The 24,590-nt window shown below is 45.3% G+C and overlaps 2 protein-coding genes and 1 long non-coding RNA gene across 3 annotated transcripts; all 3 read right to left on the bottom strand.

Moving 5' to 3' along the window:
* Positions 1-200: 200 nt before the first annotated feature.
* LOC127292284 (uncharacterized) lies at positions 201-1,793 on the bottom strand. Its single transcript, XR_007845075.1, has 2 exons — positions 1,075-1,793; positions 201-703 (listed from the first exon to the last, which is right to left on the bottom strand). It is a non-coding gene; the product is annotated as an uncharacterized lncRNA (long non-coding RNA).
* Positions 1,794-1,980: 187 nt separating this feature from the next.
* On the bottom strand, positions 1,981-18,456 carry LOC127346718 (protochlorophyllide-dependent translocon component 52, chloroplastic-like). The gene is made up of 4 exons (XM_051372993.2): positions 18,335-18,456; positions 16,903-16,986; positions 2,300-2,493; positions 1,981-2,210 (listed from the first exon to the last, which is right to left on the bottom strand). The coding sequence occupies exons 1-4, from the start codon at positions 18,372-18,374 to the stop codon at positions 2,019-2,021; spliced, it is 510 nt and encodes a 169-aa protein (XP_051228953.2). The 5' UTR covers positions 18,375-18,456; the 3' UTR covers positions 1,981-2,018.
* A 15-nt stretch (positions 18,457-18,471) lies between these two features.
* Positions 18,472-19,659, bottom strand: LOC127292282 (protochlorophyllide-dependent translocon component 52, chloroplastic). The gene is made up of 3 exons (XM_051321643.2): positions 19,079-19,659; positions 18,806-18,987; positions 18,472-18,676 (listed from the first exon to the last, which is right to left on the bottom strand). Exons 1-3 carry the CDS (start codon positions 19,577-19,579, stop codon positions 18,487-18,489), a joined length of 873 nt encoding a protein of 290 aa, XP_051177603.1. The 5' UTR covers positions 19,580-19,659; the 3' UTR covers positions 18,472-18,486.
* Between the last annotated feature and the right edge of the window lie 4,931 nt (positions 19,660-24,590).

Raw genomic sequence — 24,590 nt, forward strand, 5'->3', positions numbered from 1 at the left:
ACTGTCCAATGATATGCTTTCCACATACAAAAAACGAGTTTATGCTCCAACAGATCCACAGAAACCAAAAACCCACTCTGTAGCTTTACTTGTAAAATCAGATTTCCAATTAAGGAACATCATGAAGAACCCCTTTGTCAATACTGTCAGCATCAAAACGACATTAGAATGAAATACCTGTATTTTACAACTATATTACCTGAAATAGATAACACAAATAAATTATGAAGTGTGCCAATTAGACAGAGTGTTATTCACTTGATATGAAACAATATTCTCTATAACTTTTCAGATAAATTTACTGGTATGCATAAATCAACCAAGAGAGGAAGAAACAGACAATGTGAAAGCTTTCTTTAGTACGCTCCAGGAAAGTCATTTTATATGGCTCCTGTTTCACTTTCAGACCTTGGAGCAGTAGATGGTTCAGAGATGTAGCTTGGAGCAGTAACCATAGGATCTTCGGGAAATAACTGCATGTGCTTTGTCGTCGTGCCTGCAGAGTGTACTGTCATCACTCATTTCTTCAGATTGTGCTTCAGTGAGATGCATAGCTTTCTGAGCCTTCTTCTTGTATTATTCTTCAAAAAATGCCTTCTTTTGTGCAACTAAACCAGGCATGGTGAGTTTGCTTATATCCTCGTGAGGTCTGTTGTGTTCAAATACTGATCTGTTTTCCCATGACAAAGACCCCGCAGGAAATCTACAAAATGATATGGAACCATGATCAAGTATCATGTTCTGAACTGAATAGTCCTGAATGGCAGACACAAACTGAAATTAGGGACTCAGAAATCTAACTGCCATGTAATAGCATGGATCACCCCCAATGCTGATTCCAGCTGAAACAAGAAATCCATGATTCAACAGTAACAAAAATAATGACTGAAATTAGTAACAAACTGTGTTCCCTTGACATGATTGATAAATGGGTAATTGCTAGTTCTTTCAAAGCACACATAATGGGAACCAAATCAACCAACATACTAGGCTACATGCAATCGACAAACTGAAATACAGATCATGATGTACCATTCATCTCAACAGAGCTATGAAGTGAGGCGGAAGCATTACCTTAGTCCTATGCTCGGATTACAGCGGCACGGCCTCATTGCTGCTGGCTGCATCACTGCCGGCATTGGAAACCATGCGGGGCAGCAGCAGTCATCCAACAAACCTCGGGGCAGCAGCCGTCATCCAACAGACCTCGACGCCGCGACAAGACCAGCGAGCAGACTGCGCTCTTTCTCCTCAGGGATGGCGACGTAAGGCCACTCAACCCAAGTTACGGCAGGAGGAGCGGTGCTTCGGCTGCGCGTGCAGCCGCTGGGTGACGGCACAACGTCCACCGCTCTAACTCCGCCGCCAACCAGGGATGCCGTTTGAGAGGCGCTGTGCCGGCGGGCTTGGCCACCTGGCCGACGATCGACCAGCTCGTCACCTCGCTGTGCGGCGCCTGATCTACCGTATCAGCCTGCCCGTAGATCAACTAGCTGGGCCACACGGTGGTGCGCGTCGGCGATAGCCGGAACCCTAGTTCGTAGGGGTCATTCCGATCGCTACGGGGGCGCGCGTCGGCGGCGGCCGGAAGCCTAGCTCGGAGGGGATATTGTTTTTGGGTGGGCAAACTAGTGGTAGGAGGATCGACCGGGAGGTGGACTCTGCCTTGCTACAAAGTTTGATCTTCCAAAAATGCCCTCATCGGGGTATACTGCTGACTCCGAGGCAGCAGGACGCCCTATACTGGTCATGATTTGGACGCTCTAAGTCTAGCAGTATGATTCCATCTTCACCGTTAAATCCATGGATTGGAGGGCCTATAATCCATGCCGGGTACGGTAAAAGAGCTCGACCGCCGTGACCTGCAGGGCCTCCTCCAGCGCCTTGATGGCCTTCAGCGCCGCACTGCAGCTCCTGCACTGGGCGACGTGTGACCAGTACCTGACGTTGGCCGTGCACAAGATCGAAGATGTTAGCTTCAGGTTGCAGTCAAGAAGAAGGGTGGTAGCCCTTTAATTTTACCTCTCCATGAGCTTGTCCTTGGTTGGAGTCGCTGGAAGCTGATCGACAGTTGGGGCAGCCCAGCCGACCTGGTTCTGGCAGTGTTTTCTGAACCAGTTTCTGAAGGCGATAACCATGCCATCCGACGACGTAGGCACGTACACGGCTTTATGCCAGTTCTCAGCACCAGCGGCTGCCAAGTTTCGCTCCTGAAATGAAGGAAAAAAACAATGGGTTTGCTGCTTCAGACCAGGATCTGAATCCTAGGGTTCCTGAGCCTGAGCTGAGCAATCGTGACCTCGACGTGAAGGAGGTAGATGTCTGAGTCCAAGACGGCGTTCACCTCAATGTGGTGGTACCACCGCGGTATGATCTTGTTGAGCCAGACACGCTGGCACTCCTCGGATAAGAGGTGATCAGCCTGCTCCTCCCCGGCGACACTGGGATGCACATGAACACCTGCGTGAACTGAGGTTTCTTCTTTTCCTTCTCCTGTCCGAACCAAGCGCAAACCGTAAATATCTTTACTACTACTAAATTGAAATAGGTGAATGACTGGTGTCACACCTGGGCCTGTTCTTGTCCGGGCATAAAGACCCCAATTAAGAAATCTCAATCTCTTAACAATCAGACCCGATCAAAAACATTCCAGACCGATTCTAATAGAGTGTTGTTGATCAATCGACTCATCAGTTTCCGGCTCAATTACAAAATTTCCGAAAAGTACCGATCGTCCATGAAAAAAAATACAGATCGATGTAGTACCAAGTTTCTGGCTCGATTATACAAATCCAAAGCAGCGATCGCTTCCATATTCCAAAAAAATAAAGGAATATGGTCGACCGAACAATCAACAAACAAACCGTCCTGCCTACAGCCTCCTGTGGCAATTGTCCAGTGAATACTGCTCACGACGATCGACTAAACCAGGGCCTTATAATCCCGAACGGAGAAAGTACCACGAACCAGTCATACCGAATGTTATACAGTGATTTCGGCTACCTAGTACCTACAAAGGAGACCGTATATTGCAGCAATTTAAATATCTTAGCCATCTTTCGGTATGGAGGTTGTACCCGGCCACCTCTGTATAGTCTTGTAGATTTCTAAACCCACGTATTATATAAGTTTGCCACACGTATTTTTCGAAGAGCAAGTTTTGTAATCATCTTTTACTCTAGAAAATTACCTTTTTAAAAAAACTTTCCAAATGGGTGATTTGTTAAAAAAAAGTTTTGAGATGTTATTCTATCCACTGAACATCAACAAGAAGAATTGTTCTAAAAATTAAGTTTGACTGTCAAACCACATTTGCTTTTAGCTTTGATCCTATGTCGACGTGAGCACAAAAGTCAGGTCAAGTTTCTGCTGCGTCAAATATGTAGTACTTACAAAAATATATGCAAATGTACTTAAGTTTTATGTGTTTTTCAATTTAATCAATGTGGTGCCTTTATATAGGGATGCAAAATTATTTTCCATCGTTATTTCATTGCTTTTTAAATTACAAGTGTATAGAGGAAGTCTCTGATTTAATATATTCACATCCATTTTTCTCAACATTATTGTAGAAAAAAATTATATTGAAGCTAATGCTGCACCTTTTTCCTGATAAATTTGGGGTAATCACTAAATGCAGTCAAATTTTTACATCCTGATAAATTTGGGTTAGTCACTAAATGCAACAAAAAGTAGTTACTGTTCAATTTCAGATGATCATTTCGTGACACAGAAGTGATTATATTCATGTTAATTTCAAATGATATCAACGGAAAGTGTTTTTGGCTCCAGAGCTCCAGTGCCCTCGCTAGTTTAAAAAAATTAAAAAGTATTTTTACAAGTTATTAGAAAATCTGAAAATAATTCTGGAGATTGTGAGTGATGCATCTCATAATCATGGAAAATCTCAACCCAATTTTTTTTTATTCTGTGCTAGGAAAAAATGATAAAATCTGATATGTTTTGGAGATTTAAAAATGAACTACTTAGTTCTACACTTCTATTATTTTTGTGTAGCTTAAAGTATAATTTTTAAAATTTTGATATTTTACACGTTTGTGGGATACATCACTGACTAACAGACTATATATTTTTCGATAAAGAGAATATATTAATATTAGAAGATACCAATTACACCCAGCCTCTGCAACAATGCAACACCCTAATGGCAGTATGGATGCACATAGCCAAAGAAGGAAAAAAAAAAGAAAACTAAGAAACAAAAGTCCTGCTACATTATTCTAGGCCTAGCAACAACAATACATCTACCACCAAGACAACACCTGAAATACAGACTCTCCAAAAGCGACGCCTCCAAGAAGGAAACAGTGCACCAGCGCCGTCGTCGACCGATCAAAGATCTTAGGTTTTCACCCTGAAGATAGTCCCCGCTCTCAAAACAATGTCTCCAACAAGGTCATTGCCAGGCACAACCAGTTAAGGCTAGACCTTGGATTTTCACCCTGAAAGGTAGGACTCTGAACTTCACCTATGTTGCCACCCCCACTTTCATACCACTGTTGTGAAGCCCGGAACGCCAAGCAAGTCCTCAACAGCATGGAGACTTAAATCTCCATTAGCTAGACCTCCGATCCGGATTTCATGATATTCTCTTCTTCTGACTTCACCATGGACCAAAATGTCACTTGATGTCAACACATAATAGAGCTTCGTGCCGCTCCCTCCAGAACCAAACGGTTGGAATAAAAACATGTGTGCGCATGACCGAATATCACCCGATCCAGCAAACTCCAGGTAAAAGATGCACTGTTACATTCGCCGGCGGCGCCTTCCGGAACTCAACACTCTGGCCAGATCAAGAAGGGCAGACCTCAGGAAGGTCTCCATCTTCGCGCAAGAGAAACCCTAGGACCACCACCTTCAAACTGCGAAATAGACGAACATGCCCCCTCGTCGCCATCTGCTAGCCAGCGAAAACGAAGGAGGAATCGGTGAACGCACCATCCGAGACCCACGCGACCCAGATCGAAGATCGGGCCTGCCACGCCACGCGGTCTTGGACGTCGGTACCACACCATCCTCACCTCGCAAAGTCGCTGCCCCCTCCTCGCGCCGTCAGCTGAACCGACGACGGGTCTATGTCGGAACCAGACCCGCAGCCACCACCACCACCCATCGTTCGAAGGCCATGGAAGGAGCAGCCGCCGCCGCACATCAGGGGATCTCCGCCCCAGACGCCGTGCTCGCCTCCCCGCAGCAGCCGCCCCAGCCGCCACATCAGGTCGTCGCCACAACAACCCCCCGACCCCCTTTGGCGTCGAGGCCCGCCGCCACCGTGGCCGGCGCCGACGACAGCGGCAGACGGTGGCTGCCGTCGGTGCCGTCGGTGCTGGCCACGGTGGCGGCGGTCCCCGGCACCAAAGGGAGTCGGGGGGTGGTCGTGGCGTCGATCTGTTGTGGCGGCTGGGGCGGCTGCTGCGGGGAGGCGAGCACGGCATCAGGGGCGGCGATCCCCTGGTGTGCGGCGGCAGCTGCCCCTTCCATGGCTTCCCGGCGATGGGGGTGGTGGTGGCTGCGGGTCTGGTTCCCACACAGATCCGTCGTCGGTTCTCCTGACGGCGCGAGGAGGGGGCAGCGACTTTGCGAGGTGTGGATGGTGTGGTACCGGCGTCCAAGACCGCGTGGCGTGGCAGGCCCGATCTTTGATCTGGGTCGCGTGGGTCTCGGATGGTGCGTTCACCGATTCCTCCTTCGTTTTCGCTGGCTAGCAGATGACGGTGAGGGGGCCTGTTCATCTGTTTCGTAGTTTGAAGGTAGTGGTCCTAGGGTTTCTCTTGCGCGAAGATGGAGACCTCCTGAGGCCTGCTCTCCTTGATCTAGCCGGAGTGTTGAGTTCCGGAAGGCGCCGCTGGCGAATGTAACCGTGCTTTTTTGCCTGGAGTTTGCTGGATCGGGTGGTATTCGGTCGTGCGCACCCATGTTTTTATTCCAGCCGTTTGGTTCTGGAGGGAGCGGCGCGAAGCTCTGTTCTGTGTTGACACCAAGTGACATTTTGGTCCATGGTGAAAGTCAGAAGAAGAGAATATCATGAAGGCCGGATCGGAGGTCTAGCTAATGGGGAATTAAGTCTCCGCGCTGTTGAGGGACTTGCTTGGTGTTCCGGGCTTCGCAGCAGTGGTATGCAAGTGGGGGCGGCAACACAGGTGAAGTTCAGAGTCCTACCTTTCAGGGTGAAAATCCAAGGTCTGGCCTTAACTGGTTGTGCCTGGCAATGACCTTGTTGGAGGCATTGTTTTTGAGAGCGGGGACTATCTTCAGGGTGAAAACCTAAGATGTTTGATCGGGCGACGACGGCGCTGATGCACTGTTTCCTTCTTGGAGGCGTTGCTTTTGGAGAGTCTGTATTTCAGGTGTTGTCTTGGTGGTGGATGTATTGCTGTTGCTAGACCTAGAATGATGTAGCGGGACTTTTGTTTCTTAGTTTTTTTTTCTTTTTTTGGCTGTGTGCATCCGTACTGCCATTTTTTTAAGATATGGGAGCATGGCCCCGGCCTCTGCATCAATCGATGCACACAACCCTTTATTAATAAAATAAACGTTAAAGTCAAGTGCTTATTACAAAGAACATGTCTGGTAAACAAAGATCACTAAAACAAAATGGATCGAAACATCTGCAGACGAATATAAGACCAAAACTATCCGTCTAGAATCCTGCTAATGTGACGCCATCCGATGGCACAGGAAATAGCAGTCCTGAGCGACCTCCAGGAGCCGGTTGCATCCAGTAACCATAGTATCCCGCTGGTCCGACGGGAGCAGATATGCCCATAGTTGTAGCCAATGCGCCGCACGAAGAATAACCTGCAAAAAATTTGTGCCCCTTTGTTTATTAAAGATGATATCATTCCGGCTAGTCCAAATCGACCAACAAATTGCCGAAACACCAATTCGAATATAAGCTTTGTCCCTCTTACTCACTCCGTTTAGCCAATTACCAAACATATTAGTGACATTAGAGGGAGGTGGAATATTATATGTAAAGAAAATCATTCTCCAGACAATTTTGGCAAAAGGACAATGAAGAAACAGATGGTCAACAGTTTCATTATTGTTACAAAAACAACATTTTTGACTTCCTGTCCATTTTCTCTTCATCAAATTATCCTTAGTAAGTAAAACCCTATTACTTAGAAACCACATGAAAATTTTAATCTTTAGAGGAACCTTAATCTTCCAAAGGTATTTCCGCAAAAATCTAGTATGTCCATTCATCATATCAAGGTACATTGATTTGACAGAGAATAACCCAGATTCATTTAGGTTCCAAACAAAAGCGTCTGTTTCATTGGATAACTGAATAGACATAAGCCGCTGACACAAGTGTAACCACAAATTGTATTTGTATTCATTGAAAGTTCTTCTAAAACCAATATTCAGCGGTGAGTGAGCCAAAACCGAAGAAACCAACTCATTTTTCCGTTGGACAATATTATATAACAATGGATACTGTAAAGATAAAGGGTATGCGCCCAGCCAAGTGTCCTCCCAAAACCGCACCGTCATCCCATTACCAACTTTGAACTTCCCTCTCTTAAAAAATTCCGGTTTAACCCGCATAAGCCCCTTCCAAAAAGGAGAATCTGTAGGTTTGGCCTCAACTTGAGCCAACGTTTTGTTTTTGATATACTTATTATGAAGTAGTTGTTGCCACATTCCTTGTTCATGTAACAATTTAAAAAGCCATTTGCTTAAAAGACATATGTTTTTTAGTTCAAGTACCTCAATCCCCAAACCCCCTTGATCCTTAGGTCTACATACTATGTTCCATCTAGATAATCTATATTTCTTCTTATCCTCCTCCTCTTGCCAAAAAAAGCGGGAACGGTAGTAATCCAGTCTCTTCCGCACCCCTTTAGGAATTTCTAAGAATGATAACATAAACATCGGTAAGCTCGTAAGTACAGAATTTACAAGCACCAAGCGGTCTCCATACGACAACATCTTGCCCTTCCAGCATCCTAACTTCGAAGCAAAACGGATCTCCATCGGATTCCATTCAGAATTGCGGAGTCGCCGGTAATGAATGGGAACCCCTAAATAACGGAAAGGTAAAGTCCCAGATGTACACCCAAAGATGTTTTTATATTGGTGTTCCAATTCTGTAGCTTTACCAAAGCAAAACAACTCACTCTTATGGAAATTAATTTTAAGACCGGATAGTTGCTCAAATATGCAAAGAATGAGTTTCATATTAACCGCCTTAACTAAATCGTGTTCCATGAACAAGATAGTATCATCAGCATACTGCAAAACTGATACCCCTCCCTCAACTAAGTGTGGAATAAGGCTTCCAACTTGATCCTCCTCTTTTGCTCGAGCTATCAAAATAGCCAGCATATCGGCAACAATATTAAAAAGAATAGGGGATAATGGGTCCCCCTGTCTCAGCCCTTTGCGTGTCTGAAAATTATGTCCTACATCATCATTAACCTTAATCCCCACACTTCCTTTCTCTACAAAACTTCTAATACGCTCGCACCAAATATTATTAAACCCCTTCATCCGAAGCACTTGCTGGAGGAAAGGCCACTTCACCTTGTCATACGCCTTCTCAAAATCAATTTTAAAAAGGACTCCATCCAGTTTTTTACTATGTAATTCATGGATCGTTTCATGTAAAACCACTACTCCTTCTAAAATATGTCTTCCTGGCATGAACGCAGTCTGAGATGGTCTCACTACCTTGTGTGCCACATCTGACACACGATTAGTGGCTACCTTAGTGAATATTTTGAAGCTGACATTTAACAGACAAATAGGTCTATATTGCTGAATTTGTATAGCATTTTCTTTCTTAGGAAGTAATGTAATGATCCCAAAATTTAGTTTAAAAAGAGGGAAGCCACCAATTTGGAAATGTCCAAACAAGGCCATCAAATCCCCCTTAATTATACTCCAAAATTTTTGGTAGAATTCTGCCGGGAAACCATCCGGTCCCGGTGATTTGTTGTGTTCCATTTGATTAATGGCAGCTGATAACCCACAAGTATAGGGGATCGCAACAGTCTTCGAGGGAAGTAAAACCCAAATTTATTGATTCGACACAAGGGGAGGTAAAGAATACTTATAAGCCTTAACAACTGAGTTGTCAATTCAGCTGCACCTGGAAAAGCACTAGCAACAGGGGTGATGTGAAAGTAGCAGTAATATGAGAGCGTAGTAATGTGATAACACAGCAGATAATAGCAATATGAGAGCAATGGCACCAGAAGATAGTTGATACTACTTCCAATGACATATAGAACGAGTATATAATGATGAGAGATGGACCGGGGTTCCCAGCGATCTACACTAGTGGTAACTCTCCAATAAGTGACAAGTGTTGGGTGAACAAATTACAGTTGGGCAATTGATAGGAATCAAAGCATTAAGAAAGAACATCCAGATTATTAATTATGTAGGCATGTTTTCCGTATATAGTCGTACGTGCTCGCAATGAGAAACTTGCACAACATCTTTTGTCCTACCAGCCGGTGGCAGCCGGGCCTCAAGGGAAACTACTGGATATTAAGGTACTCCTTTTAATAGAGTACCGGAGCAAAGCATTAACACACCGTGAAAACATGTGATCCTCACATCACCGCCATCCCCTCCGGTTGTCCCGATTTCTGTCACTTCGGGGCCATTGGTTCCGGACAGTGACATGTGCATACAACTTGTAGATACAATCTAAACAATAATATAGAGCTTAAATCTAAGATCATGCCACTTGGGCTCTAGTGACAAGCATTAAGCATAACAAGATTGCAGCAACAATAACTTCACAAACTTTATAGATAGACTAATCATAATGTATCATCCATCGGATCCCAACAAACACAACACCAATTACATCAGATGAATCTCAATCATGTAAGGCAGCTCATGAGACCATTGTATTGAAGTACATGGAGGAGAGAATACCGACTAGCTACTGCTAGAACCCGTAGTCCATGGGGGAACTACTCACGGAGCATGATGGAGGCGGTGGCGTTGATGGAGATGGCTTCCGGGGGCACTTCCCCGTCCCGGCAGGGCGCCGGAACAGAGAGTTCTGTCCCCCGAATTGGAGTTTCGCGATGGCGGCGGCGCCCCTGGAGTCTTTCTGGAGTTTCGTCAAAAGGTACGGTGTTTTTAGGTCGAAAGGGATTTTATAGGCGAAGAGGCGGCGCAGGAGGGTGCCTGGGGGCTCCACACCATAGGGTGGCGCGGGCCCAGGCCAGGCCGCGCCGCCTTATGGTCTGGTGGCCCTCTGGCCCCTCTCTGACTCTTCTTCGGTGTTCTGGAGCCTTCCGGGAAAAATGGGAGGTTTGGCGTTGATTTCGTCCAATTCCGAGAATATTGCCCGAACAGCCTTTCTGGAACCAAAAACAGCAGAAAACAGGAACTGGCACTGTGGCATCTCGTTAATAGGTTAGTTCCGGAAAATGCATGAAATCATCATAAAGTGCAAGCAAAACATGTAAGTATTATCATAAAACAAGCATGGAACGACAGAAATTATGGATACGTCGGAGACGTATCAGCATCCCCAAGCTTAGTTCCTGCTCGTCCCGAGCAGGTAAACGATAAAAAGAATAATTTCTGTAGTGACATGCTACTTACATAACCTTGATCATACTATTACAAAGCATATAAAATAAATGAAGTGACTCAAGGCAATGATCTATAGTTGCTAACAAATAGATAACATGTAGCAAAACTTTTCATGGAGAGTACTTTCAAGACAAGCATCAAAAATCTCGCACAAGAGTTAACTCATAAAGCAATAAATTCAAAGTAAAAGCATCGAAGCAACACAAATGAAGATATAAGTTTCAGCGATTGCTTTCAACTTTCAACATGCATATCTCATGAATAATTGTCAACACAAAGTAATATGATGAATGCAAATATGCAAGTATGTAAGAATCAATGCACAGTTAACACAAGTGTTTGCTTCTAAGATGGAAGGAAGTAGGTAAACTGACTCAACATAAAAGTAAAAGAATGGCCCTTCGCAGAGGGAAGCATTGATTGCTATGTTTGTGCTAGAGCTTTGGTTTTGAAAACATATAGAGAGCATAAAAATTAAAGTTTTGAGAGGTGTTTGTTGTTGTCAACGAATGGTAGTGGGCACTCTAACCCCCTCGCCAGACAAACCTTCAAAGAGCGGCTCCCATTTTATTTTATTTTTGGGTGGCACTCCTTCCAACCTTTCTTTCACAAACCATGGCTAACCGAATCCTCGGGTGCCTGCCAACAATCTCATACCATGAAGGAGTGCCTTTTTATTTTAGTTTTATTATGATGACACTCCTCCCAACCTTTGCTTACACAAGCCATGGCTAACCGAATCCTTCGGGTGCCGTCTAACAATCACATACCATGAAGGAGTGTCTATTTTTGTTAATTAATTTGGGACTGGGAATCCCATTGCCAGCTCTTTTTGCAAAATTATTGGATAAGCGGATGAAGCCACTAGTCCATTGATGAAAGTTGCCCAACAAGATTGAAAGATAAACACCACATACTTCCTCACGAGCTATAAAACATTAACACAAATTGAGAAGCATTTTGAATTGTTTAAAGGTAGCACTCAAGCAATTTACTTTGGAATGGCAGGAAATACCACATAGTAGGTAGGTATGGTGGACACGAATGGCATAGTTTTTGGCTCAAGGATTTGGATGCACGAGAAGCATTCCCTCTCAGTACAAGGTTTAGGCTAGCAAGGCTATTTGAAGCAAACACAAGTATGAACCGGTACAGCAAAACTTACATAAGAACATATTGCAAGCATCATAATACTCTACACTGTCTTCCTTGTTGCTCAAACACTTTACCAGAAAATATCTAGACCTTAAGAGAGATCAATTATGCAAACCAATTTCAACAAGCTCTACGGTAGTTCTCCACTAATAGGTTTAAACTACATGGGAACTTATGATCTACTTGAGAGCTCAAAACAATTGCCAAGTGTCAAATTATCCACAACATATGAGGCATTTTCTGTTTCCAACCAAACAATAAGTATTGTAGCTTCCAACTTTTATCATTGAACATTAAAAGTAAAACGAAGAACAAGTGTTCATATGAAAAAGCGGAGCGTGTCTCTCTCCCAAACAAGGATTGCTAGGATCCGATCTTATTCAAACAAACAAAACAAAAATAAACACACAGACGCTCCAAGTAAAGCACATATGATGTGACCGAATAAAAATATAGTTTCAGGGGAGGAAACCTGATAAGTTGATGAAGAAGGGGATGCCTTGGGCATCCCCAAGCTTAGACGCTTGAATCTTCTAAAAATATGCAGGGATGAACCACGGGGGCATCCCCAAGGTTAGACTTTTCACTCTTCTTGATCATATATCATCCTCCTCTCTTGACCCTTGAAAACTTTCTTCACAACAAACTTCTCATAAACTTCATTAGAGGGGTTAGTACTCAAAAAAATTGAATCCACCTTGGTCCTGTAGTGGCACATTGCAAGAACTGAATAAAACATTAGCTACAGCCCTCTACGTCTAGAAAACCTCGCTTAAAGTCCACAAGAGACAATGCAAAAAACAGAGACAGAATCTGCCAAAACAGAACAGCCAGTAAAGACGAATTTTAAATAAATACTTCGGTTGCTCAAATCAGAAAACTCAAAACTAACGAAAGTTGCGTACATATCTGAGGAACACGTATGTAAATTGGCATATTTTTATGATTTTTCTACAGAGAAAACAGCCCAGATTCGTGACAGATAGAAATCTGTTTCTGCGCAGAAATCCAAATCTAGTATCAACCTTCGATTAGAGGCTTCACTTGGCACAACAAAACACAAAACTAAGATAAAGAGAGGTTGCTACAGTAGTAAACAACTTCCAAGACACAAATATAAAACAAATTACTGTAGCAAAATAACACATGGGTTATCTCCCAAGAAGTTCTTTCTTTATAGCCATTAAGATGGGCTCAGCAGTTTTAATGATGCACTCGCAAGAAATAGTATTTGAAGCAAAAGAGAGCATCAAGAGACAAATCCAAAACACATTTAAGTCTAACATGCTTCCTATGCAAAGGAATCTTGTACACAAATAAATTCATGAAGAACAAAGTGACAAGCATAAGAAGATAGAACAAGTGTAACTTCAACAATTTCACCATATAGAGAGGTGTATTAGTACCATGAAAATTTCTACTACCATATTTTCCTCTCTCATAATAATTTTCAGTAGCTTCATGAACAAACTCAACAATATAACTATCACATGCAGCATGCTTCTCATGATTTCCAAACACATAATTTTTATCAAGTTCAAGAATAGTGGAATAAAAACTTTCAAACTTACTTTTATTAATAATATAACAAGGTAGTTGATCAATCTCAAGAGATATGGGACTCATAGAATAAGTCAAGGACTCTCCAATCCCATTTTCATTAGTAGTACAATTAATAGTATCAAGTAACATAGGACCATCATCTAGAGCTTTATCATAAACATTTGCTAAGCAAAATTCTTTAGTACCATGCATTTCGACATCAGGCACAAACAAAGCATTATCATAAGATTTATCAAAGTAGCATGGATTATCATAAATAACAGTAGCATAATTATTCTCACAAGTTTTACTCATAGGTGGTATTTCAAGAGAATCCACAGGAACATAACATTCAACCTCTTCCGGTAAGCATGGAGGACAATCAAATAGTGTAAGAGATAAAGAGTTACTCTCATTAGAAGGTTGGCATGGGTAGCTAATCCATTCTTCCTCCTTTTGTTCATCACTCTCCTCTTCTTTTTCATCCAATGAGCTTTCAGGTTCATCAATTTCCTCCTCCACCGGTTCCTGCAAATTGTGAGTGCATTCTTGTGCATTAATATGTCTCTCTTTATAATCAAGGATATAAGGATTCCTACTGTAGCATTCTATGCAAGAATTAAGGATAGTAGAGACATAATCTTTAAGGTCCTTACAAATAGCACAAGTTTCATAATTCTCAACCATGAAGGATTCTATCTCGGAGGCTCCCATAAATAAGACAAATTGCTCTACCTCTTCGAACCCATAATGAATATAGCAATTCCGATTATAGCTCTTAATAAAAAATTCCTCACTAAAGCCACATTGAAATTTAAGATGTTTAGTATCCTGTTGAGAGCAACAGTTTATATCATGGCGTCTAAGCAAGATTCTAGCAATTGTATTCAATTTTTCTATCATAGCACTCATTACTTTACCAGTTCTTGATTCTCTATAACAATTATAACATTCCATAAGCTCCAAGTAGGTTGTTGGTTCTCCCATGGCAGCAGTTTTTAATTTTTCAGTTTTTCAAATTTTTATGGATTTTTGGGTATATGAGGAAAATAAAACAAAACTGAAATAAACTAGATAAAAGTAAACTAAGCAAAGTAATACTAGACAGAAATAAACTAAGCACAAGTAAACTAGGAAAAAGTAAACTAAGCAAAACAAAATAAAATAAAACAGAGAGAGAGGTAGAGTGTACTCCCCAGGTGAACTTATGAGTAGAGCTATGCCTCCCGGCAACGACGCCCGAGAAAATAGTCTTGATAACCCACAAGTATAGGGGATCGCAGTCTTCGAGGGAAGTAAAACCCAAATTTATTGATTCGACACAAGGAGGTAAAGAATACTTATAAGCCTTAACAACTTATGTTTCAATTCAGCTGCACCTGGAAAAGCACTAGCAACAGGGGTGATGTGAAAGTAGCAGTAATATGAGAGCAGTAGTAACAGTAACACAGCAGCAGTAATAGCAATATGAGAGCAATGGCACCAGAAGATAGTTGATACTACTTCCAATGACATATAGAACGAGTATATAATGATGAGAGATGGACCGGGGTTCCCAGCGATCTACACTAGTGGTAACTCTCCAATAAGTGACAAGTGTTGGGTGAACAAATTACAGTTGGGCAATTGATAGGAATCAAAGCATTAAGAAAGAACATCCAGATTATTAATTATGTAGGCATGTTTTCCGTATATAGTCGTACGTGCTCGCAATGAGAAACTTGCACAACATCTTTTGTCCTACCAGCCGGTGGCAGCCGGGCCTCAAGGGAAACTACTGGATATTAAGGTACTCCTTCTAATAGAGTACCGGAGCAAAGCATTAACACACCGTGAAAACATGTGATCCTCACATCACCGCCATCCCCTCCGGTTGTCCAGATTTCTGTCACTTCGGGGCCATTGGTTCCGGACAGTGACATGTGCATACAACTTGTAGATACAATCTAAACAATAATATAGAGCTTAAATCTAAGATCATGCCACTCGGGCCCTAGTGACAAGCATTAAGCATAACAAGATTGCAGCAACAATAACTTCACAAACTTTATAGATAGACTAATCATAATGTATCATCCATCGGATCCCAACAAACACAACACCGATTACATCAGATGAATATCAATCATGTAAGGCAGCTCATGAGACCATTGTATTGAAGTACATGGAGGAGAGAATACCGACTAGCTACTGCTAGAACCCGTAGTCCATGGGGGGACTACTCACGGAGCATGATGGAGGCGGTGGCGTTGATGGAGATGGCTTCCGGGGGCACTTCCCCGTCCCGGCAGGGCGCCGGAACAGAGAGTTCTGTCCCCCGAATTGGAGTTTCGCGATGGCGGCGGCGCCCCTGGAGTCTTTCTGGAGTTTCGTCAAAAGGTACGGTGTTTTTAGGTCGAAAGGGATTTTATAGGCGAATAGGCGGCGCAGGAGGGTGCCTGGGGGCTCCACACCATAGGGTGGCGCGGGCCCAGGCCAGGCCGCGCCGCCTTATGGTCTGGTGGCCCTCTGGCCCCTCTCCGACTCTTCTTCGGTGTTCTGGAGCCTTCCGGGAAAAATAGGAGGTTTGGCGTTGATTTCGTCCAATTCCGAGAATATTGCCCGAACAGCCTTTCTGGAACCAAAAACAGCAGAAAACAGGAACTGGCACTGTGGCATCTCGTTAATAGGTTAGTTCCGGAAAATGCATGAAATCATCATAAAGTGCAAGCAAAATATGTAAGTATTGTCATAAAACAAGCATGGAACGACAGAAATTATGGATACGTCGGAGACGTATCAGCAGCCAACACTTCATCCTCTGTAAACGTTTTTGATAATAATTCATTTTCCTCGACAGACAATTGGGGGATATCATTGATGCGATCCTCCATCATAATCATTGAACTATCTTCAGGAGCTCCGAAGAGCTTCTTATAATACTCAGTGATATAAACCTTCAGATTTTCGTCACCAACAATCGTCCCTTCATCTTGTTCAAGTTGGAAAATTTTCTTCTTTCTATGTTTTCCATTAGCTATTAGATGAAAATATTTCGTATTATTGCCTCCCTCCTGTATGTGTTTGATTTTAGCTCGTTGAGCCCATTTTATCTCTTCCTCTCTTCTAAGCTTATTGAGTTGTTCATTTGCCTTTCTCAATTCAGCCCTTTCCTCATCATTCAGAGGACATGACTCGGCCTGAATATCAAGGAAATCAATAATATCCGTACTGCCATTAGGGTGTTGCGTTGTTGTAGAGGCTGGGTGTAACTGGTATCTTATGATATTAATATATTCCCTTTATCGAAAAAAAATTGTCTGGCACGTTGTCACATTTACAATCGATTTTCCTGCCTGCAAACACTGTTTGTTCTACACGACTGCATTGGTATTCCAGTGTTTTCCACTAAAAGTGTATTCGCTCCAGACTCTTATTCTTTTGCACAATATGTTCAAGATAAAGAGTACACTGATGTTCGGGTGCTGCAAGTCCGTCTCCATGGTGTGCACATAACTTAGACTAAGAGAATGCTGTAGCTTATATAGATAGATAGATTCCGGTTCGTTCTTGTCTAAACTGCTGAGTTCACTTTCGATCATCGGCAACAATGGGAGACAGAGTTCATACCTCTCCCTCGGCCTCTCCCGGGAAGAGACGAGATGCAGATGATGAACGGCGCGGTGTAGCGGTAGTAGCCTCCGTTCTCCTGCGGCGACTCCTAATCTTGATCGACGACTCTTTGTCTTCGGTGCTTCCTCTGATCTTGACTCCTCGCACATCTGCGTCTTGTCTAGGTCTCGCTCCACGACAAGTTTAATTGGCTCTCCCCAATTTTGACTTGGCGAATTTACGGAACAATTCAAACATGATCCGGACTACCCAGCCACGCTAGCAACCGTGGAACACACCGTCCACCCTAGCGCAATACATGCCGACTACCTCGTGGAATACACCATCCACTCCAGCCTCATGTAGAGACAGGTCCTCATTAAAGAGACTCCCCTTCACTGGTTTACCGCCCCCTTCACACTTGACATTGATCCTCTCGTCGAGACACGTAGACGACTTGGTTGAGACACGCTGACAGCTACCCGCTATCCTCTTGTTGCGTCTTCGCCCATGGTGATATCCCTCACCGGACGGTCCCTCAACCTCCACACGCTTCAACTGCAACAGATCCTCACAGAGACAAACACTTGGACACAACGACGACTCACGGACTCGACGACGACCCGACGTGCCAACTTGCACGACCACGACTCCTTGACTCATCGGACTCCTCCGAAGACGACTTTGACGAAAAACCCGCGGACGACGATCTTGACGAGACTCCCGGTACCACACCTCGGCACCACCTCTCCCATCAACGACCATCCACCACCTCGCCTCGCCAACGACAACACACTGTCAACCCTTCCGTGTTGCTCCACCGAGCAACGATCGCCCGCCGCCTCGCTAAGAACAGCGCGACGTCTGCTCCACCCGGCCGCTTCGCCGAGCGACGGTCGCCTGCCCCGAGGCGCTAGTAGGGTCGCCTCCCCGGGGCAAGCGTGGCTTCGAATCTTGGACCTCGCTCTGATACCAATTGTAGGGATTCGCTCACGGATCGATCACATCAAACTAGACGAACAAACGCGAAAATAAAATTTATCGCCAAGGGTGCGTGTCACACCCTCTAAACTTTTCTCTCTTTATTGATTTTCTGTTTTCTGAACTCGCGGTACAAACGTTCAGCCAGGACGTGTATATATACACGCACCACCTGACCCAGGACCTAGACCTACTTAGACACGAACTACTACATCGACACGGACACACCATCCAGCTAGCTTATGTGCAAGCCGAGCCTGACTCTAATAGATCGACTAATTAGTACTAGTGCTTCGCGTGGGACTACAGCCTGCTAACACTACTACCGACTCGTACTCTAATTCCTAGACTAGACTAAATCGACATGGACTACCGATCATCCTACAGGACACGACCATGACTAGAACTCAAACCTAGCTAGGACTAACACGTGGTAACTAAACAAACTTTGATCAAGATTAAGCTAACAGCGACAGGAACCCGTCCACGCTCGCCTCCTCTATCTTCATCTTCACCGGCTGGCCGCCCTCTACGTCGAACTCAACTGTGAAGAGGATAGGCGAAGATCAGCTGAATCAACACTCGTGTTAATTAAGGGACAGTGTAAACTGAAGTGGAAGCTTATCCTCCATGTCCGATCATGGCAGGGCGCGCAGGGGGACATATCACATATCTTCCTGGATCTTCCTTGCTGCGAAGCTTGCCCGTCACCAACACGTCAGGGGCGTTGGCAGGTGGCTCCCTCATCAACCCCTTGTGCGCGTAGGCGAGGTGAGCAGGGTCCAGGAGGTTCTCCACCAGCACATCGTACCTGCAAGACATGCATGGCGACGCGGCACCATCACCTTCATCGCGCCATGGAACAACGACGGAGGAGGCCGGCATCGATCGAGGCATGCTCGATCAGAATGGAAGTGAATTGTTTGGGTGTTTGTTTTACCCGTAGGGTATGTCCCTGATGTGGGTGTCGTAGGAGGGGTCGTCGATCTGCGGGAAGAAGGGCGGGCGCTTCCTCCGCAGCACGTCCTGGTGCTCGGCTTCGGCTCTCGGGTAGAACCACAGCACGCTGTTCTGCACCACGCTCGGGTACGACGCCACGCACGCCTTACTGTTCTTGTGCACCTGCCAAGAATCATCAACGGAGAGAAAGATTTGGACTCTGGTAGGTTTCGTGATCGGAGTCGGAGGAAGGAGATGCGCATCAGTTACGTACGGGTGGGCCGAGGGCGGGGGCCTGCCGGATGAACTGGCAGGAGCCGCGGCCGTCGAAGCACCAGCCGTGGTACACGCACTGGAGGCGGCCCTTGCCGTCGATGCGGCCCTCAGAGAGCGGCGCCAGGCGGTGCGGGCAAGCGTCGTCGAACACGCGCCAGTCGTCGACGGCGCGGTCGTACCAGGCGACCACGCGGAGGCCCAGCACCGTCTTGCCGTGCGGCGCGCCGGGGTCGAGGTCGCACACTGGGGCGAACGGGTACCACTGGTCCAGCCAGTCGAACTGCCCCTCCGACTCATCCTCCCCACCGCCGGACGGTGTCTCCGCCGCCACGGCCGAGACCGGCGACGACAGCCGAGCGCGCTGCCTCCGCGCGGGCGCGAGGCGGGCGGCGCCTGCTGCTCTGGCGCTGTTGGGCGCCGAGGCGGAGGTGCGGAGCGGGAGCGGGAGCGGGAGGGAGGGACGTGCGCCAGGGATGAGGAGGAGGGAAATGGGATTCATGCCGTTGCTCGTTTGATCGATCCCGCGGGCCGCGGCGGCCGACGGCGTTAGAGCGTCCGAGATGCACACTCCTTCCGGCAGTCAGACATGGAGATGATTTTGAGAACTTGCTGACAAAAGTGAAACAAAGACGCCGGACTATATAGTGGCCTGTCAGAAACCAGTCGTACCGCTTGACTTGCCCATACGGCCATACGGTTGCTCTCCGCCATTGCCCGAGTTAATCATTGGAGGCCCAACGTAAGTTGTTAGCGGCGAGTCTAAGACAGTGCCTTTCTCAACTTTTTCGAGTTCCGCCTTTCACTTTCCATCTCCTTTACAGCATCAAGGGTGGAGGGTGCACTGGCAAGGGGAGTTTGTGGCGTCGCTGTTCTTCGAAGGTGACTGGCGCTGGTCGCGACGTGGCAATGATGCGTAGCTTAGGTCAGGGTTTTTGTTTTCTTCGGAGTTGTGTGTCGGTGGTGGTGTGGAGTTAGCTACACTTGTTGTTCGCAGCGAGATGTGCTTGTTCTTGTACTTATAATTCTGCATTCTATAAAGGTATGGTATTGCCATTGGCATACTCTCGAAAAAAAAAGACTTGTCCATGTGGTGACTTACCCTTGGTGGACCCTCCTCCTTGACCCCCTCCCTCCTTTCCAGTTTCCGACCTTCCTCTCTCTCATCGCTGGCGGCCAGCCGACCACGGTGGCTAGCGGTGAGAGGGAGGGAGGTCTGGAGTAGTGTAGATACTAGCTTTTGTTCTAGTTCCCTTTCTCACAATTTTTTAGGTACATAGGCAGAAATTATGCAAAAAAAATTAAAAATTCATATAAATACACATGTTTGACTATAGAGTTTTGAACTGACTACACAAGATTATTGTTCTGGCTCCGTCACTGGGTGACTAGCCATGGTCGGCGTGGCTGCCGCTTCCCGTGCTGGATGCGCATCGAAGGGATCACGGGGGTGGCTTGGTTTGTCGCCACCGACGCGTTTGCTTGAGACATGACGAAACATGGGATGCTCTGTTATGAAAGAGAACCGATCCGTTCAGAGCGCCGATCTTGCTAAAACAGATCATGAGCATCGATGTCTGTTGTGTTGCGTTTAAGATTCAAAAGAAGATCAGGTTCTTCATCAGCCTAAAATCATGTTTCCTCGTTCCAAGTACTGTGAGCTCTACTGCCAGCCTTCGGTCTCAATTGTCGCTCTGGCTGCTATAAGTACCATACCTACTTCGTGATGCCTTATATTTTTTACCAGATTAGATGTGAAGAAGTTGGATATGGGTGGTGTTATGCCGATGAGCTTATGCAAGAAGTTTAGTATGCTGATGCAGATTACTCTGTATAATTGGGAGTGGGCTCTGCCCTGTGTAACACCCCAACCACCCCCGGTCGGGCTGTTAGCCCTGGCAGCTCACTAGGATATCTAAACTAGTCCATCCTCAAATCGCTTCGGGCCAAACACGTTTAACCTCGAACTTCTTTGGAGATGAGATTTCGGAAAAGAAGTTACAACTTGTTAATATGAGTACCATGTCAATAATGTTTAGCCCTAGGCCAGGATGTCACACCCTTCCTCCTTTTTATTTTTGCTCAGCCTGGTCAATGTAAGGATGCATACACCTAGATGCTTGCGGTACTGAATGTTTTGATGAAAGGCTTTGTCGCCACCATCTTGACCCCCAGGGTCATATCTAGTGGGGGCACCATGGGGGGAGGGGGTGCCATGGCACCCCCTTCAAAAATACAAAAAACCTTTTTACCTGGTAGTATTTGGGCTAATCTTTTTTTTTGTGAGAAAAAAAGGAACTTTATTAAGCAGGAAGGGTTACAAGACGATCATGGTCTAGCACCTGAAGGACATCTTCAGGCCCAGAACCTAACCACATAACTGTACGGCGTTCTGTCCTTGCAAAATTAGGTATATATTAGGTGCAAACAAGCTAAACTAACAAATAGTTATGATCAAAACTTGAAATACCGGTCTATTTTAGGCTAAATGAGAAGCACAATGGGAAATATTTTAAGCTTGGCACCTCTGCCCATATTGTTCTAGCTCTGCCACTGTTGACGCCTATGCTCCCTGCATATCATTCTGGAAGGCATTCGTGTACTCTTTGTTTGTTGAGTTGCAGTGAGTTTTTTGTGCTTTAAATATTATGGGCTGGCTACTACACATCAAGTCCTTTGCAAGTTACTGTTCATGTTGCTTTTATCATAATGGAAGCTATGGGTCCTTTTTGGGACCCTCATATGTTCAAAAAATATAGTGGCCTATCACTAAAGGGGTGGTTAGGTGATGGGAGATGGCATTAGAGCTTCCACAACGCAATGCTTAGTAGTCGGGCGCTAGGATGATAATCTTCATCGATCGACAGTCGTGCCTTCGACCCTGGGGACCAGGCGCAATTTTTTTCACCCGGCCCTAGTTTGTTTTCTTGGCTTATGGAATGAAAATCAAGGGCGTCTGGCGCCATCAACCTCTAAAATAAGCGTCGACGGTTGTCGACTTGCCAATTTGCAGAGTATCATGCATGGATCGATGAGGTGTCAGATCAGGTTATAAAAATGGGCATGTCAATGGCAAGGGCTAGCTCTACGCAGGGGCGTATCCAGCAGGGTGTAAGGGTGGGGCGTTCCCCACCCTAAGAATTAGGCCCATTGCATATAAATATTTTTGAGCAAGAAAGGAGAACAAGATATTAACGTAAGGATTTACGCCTGGCTTTCTCGAACGCAAACAATTAGCGACATCCCTGTACTTCCAATCGCAAATCCCAACACGCACACGTCTCCCTTCTAGGCGATTCATAATCTACATCGTCTCCTTGCTAGGCGCCGGTGAAGCTTCAGATGGCACCGGGCAGACAACGCCTTACCGGGCATTAAGTTGGTAACAGTGCACGAATGTAACTGCTATTAGGTGGTGAGGCAATCACGTAGCAGTTTCTTTTCCTCTCCACTTCATCTCTCCAGGTGCTAGATCCGGGCTCTTTCTCTCTTACGAAATACAACACCCTTTTCCATTGCAGAGGTGCTATTCATTTATGTCCAATATAATATGCAAATTTATTCAACATAACTGGAGAATTGAGTTTTTTTGCATAGCAGAACTATAGAAACATGAAGAGTAGTGGCATTGCAGAACTATGAAAGCATGTTGGCACATGGGAGCATATGCTCCCTTTATTTTGAAATGCATGTTACATACATTTTGAAATTTTAAAAAATTGAAACGAAAAATTCGAACGTACATCTTCATGTGCTACACGCTCACAAAGTCGTTTCATAAAAATCCGACTTGTCGTGTGACGTGTGTAAAAAGACAAAATTCAATGTTGAAAATAAGGCTTTTCAGGAGATAAATTTTCTCTTTTTTACACAGACCACAAAACATATTGGTTCCTCGCGAAACTTGACAAATGTACGTATATTGTGGAGATGTATATGTAGAATTTTTTGTCAAAATTTTTCGACATTTCGAAATATAATTTTTTGATAAAGGGAGCATATGCACCCGGGAGCCGAATTGAATTTCCAAGCATGTTGACTCAATACAATTGGAAAAAACATGCTGAATTTGTGTTACATAGGAAAATTTGTTTAGTGGCCTTGCCCCACCTAGCGTAAAATACTAGATCCGCCACTGGCTCTACGTGTTCCTAATTCTAGCTATATAGTATCTTTGGTCTGAATATAATTTCCCAAACACATCTAGCAGCAAAGGCTATTAGTGTGCACGGCAGCGCCAGTGCGCGCGCATATGCACGGCCGAGGTGATGCACGCGACTCTTTGATGTTACGTATCACTTCTCTCGCTTTCATTGATCTCGACGTCTCGTTGTGCATTATGGATGCTCTTAAGTAGACAAGAGAGTGAGCAAATATATGCATGTGTGGGTAGAGCCCATTGCAACGGGTATTGCGTTCGCCCGGATACGAGGGCATCTCCAACGGTCTAACGTATTTCAGACACGGAAATCAACCGTTAGTTGTTGTGGACACAAAAGTATCCAATATTTTGAGTACGCATCCGTTTGAGTCGGGTTCTGCACCAGCGGTCCGACACATTTTTTCAATAATAGTTTTAATCAATAGAAAATAATTTACATAGTACCAGAAAATACTTAAAATTAAAACCCTAGATATTGGTTCATGTCATGAACGCCTACTCGTTGTCATCGCTGTTGACAAAGACCAGGTGCCCACGGCCAGAGCCAGTTACAAAGCCGGTTGTGGCAGCGGCGACGTTGGTGCGGGAGGAGGTGGCGGCATCAACAGTGTTGGTGTGGGAGGAGGTGGTGGTGGCGGTGTAGGAGCTGGAGCAGGTGGTGGCGCGAACGCCTGGCTGCGCATAGGGGTGACCGGAGGTGTCATTGGCCTACCCTGAGCCAACGCAGACTCCTGGACGGCGAGGCCGTGCCACTGGGCTAGCTCATCTAGATGGCTCTGGGCCATGGCTATCTCTATGGCCTCATCCTCACATCAGGTCCGACATTAGAGCATCCCAGTGAGCGTATTTAGAAGGTGAACGGTATGCTATGCATAATTTGCTCGCTATGACGTCAATCTCGCTATTAGCCGCTCTAAGCTCGCTATAGCGCGCTAAAAAAAGTTATGGAACTAGCGGCAGTCCACGAGCCCCGGATTCTAACCTAGCTCAACTCAACTGCAGATCGGCAACCAACAAGTCACCACTTTCAACTCCCCATGCCCCGCGGCGGTGGAGGCTACAGCAGCAGCGCCACTCTCTTCCAACTCTGTCCAGCCGCCTCCGCGTGGCACGTCCCAACCAGAATCACCAGGAGGACGTGCGCCTCAACCAGAAGCTCGATCTGACGCCGATCTTCACCGCCAAGCCACCACCTCTTGAGCAGCAAGCGACAATCATATCTAGTTCATCCTTGTAGGTTTTCTTCCAACTTGGCCAGTATCGGAAGGAAGTTCAGTAGTGGTAGTCGTAGCCCGTAGACTCCATGGTTTAGCTCTATAGTTTTTAGTTCAGTTCTCTGTGCTTCTTAGTT

Source organism: Lolium perenne, chromosome 4 (genome assembly GCF_019359855.2).
Source record: "Lolium perenne isolate Kyuss_39 chromosome 4, Kyuss_2.0, whole genome shotgun sequence".
Lineage (NCBI taxonomy): Eukaryota > Viridiplantae > Streptophyta > Magnoliopsida > Poales > Poaceae > Lolium > Lolium perenne.

Coding starts and splice junctions, on each gene's coding strand:
- LOC127346718 (XM_051372993.2), bottom strand. CDS start 18,374: ATGAAGATAGAGGAGGCGAGCGTGGACGGGTTCCTGTCGC. Junction 16,987..18,334: donor CGTGGACGGGTTCCTGTCGC/TGTTAGCTTAAT, acceptor ATTAGGAGTCGC/CGCAGGAGAACGGAGGCTAC. Junction 2,211..2,299: donor TCTACCTCCTTCACGTCGAG/GTCACGATTGCT, acceptor CCTTCATTTCAG/GAGCGAAACTTGGCAGCCGC.
- LOC127292282 (XM_051321643.2), bottom strand. CDS start 19,579: ATGAATCCCATTTCCCTCCTCCTCATCCCTGGCGCACGTCCCTCCCTC. Junction 18,988..19,078: donor CCCCCGCCCTCGGCCCACCC/GTACGTAACTGA, acceptor GATTCTTGGCAG/GTGCACAAGAACAGTAAGGC. Junction 18,677..18,805: donor ATCAGGGACATACCCTACGG/GTAAAACAAACA, acceptor CATGTCTTGCAG/GTACGATGTGCTGGTGGAGA.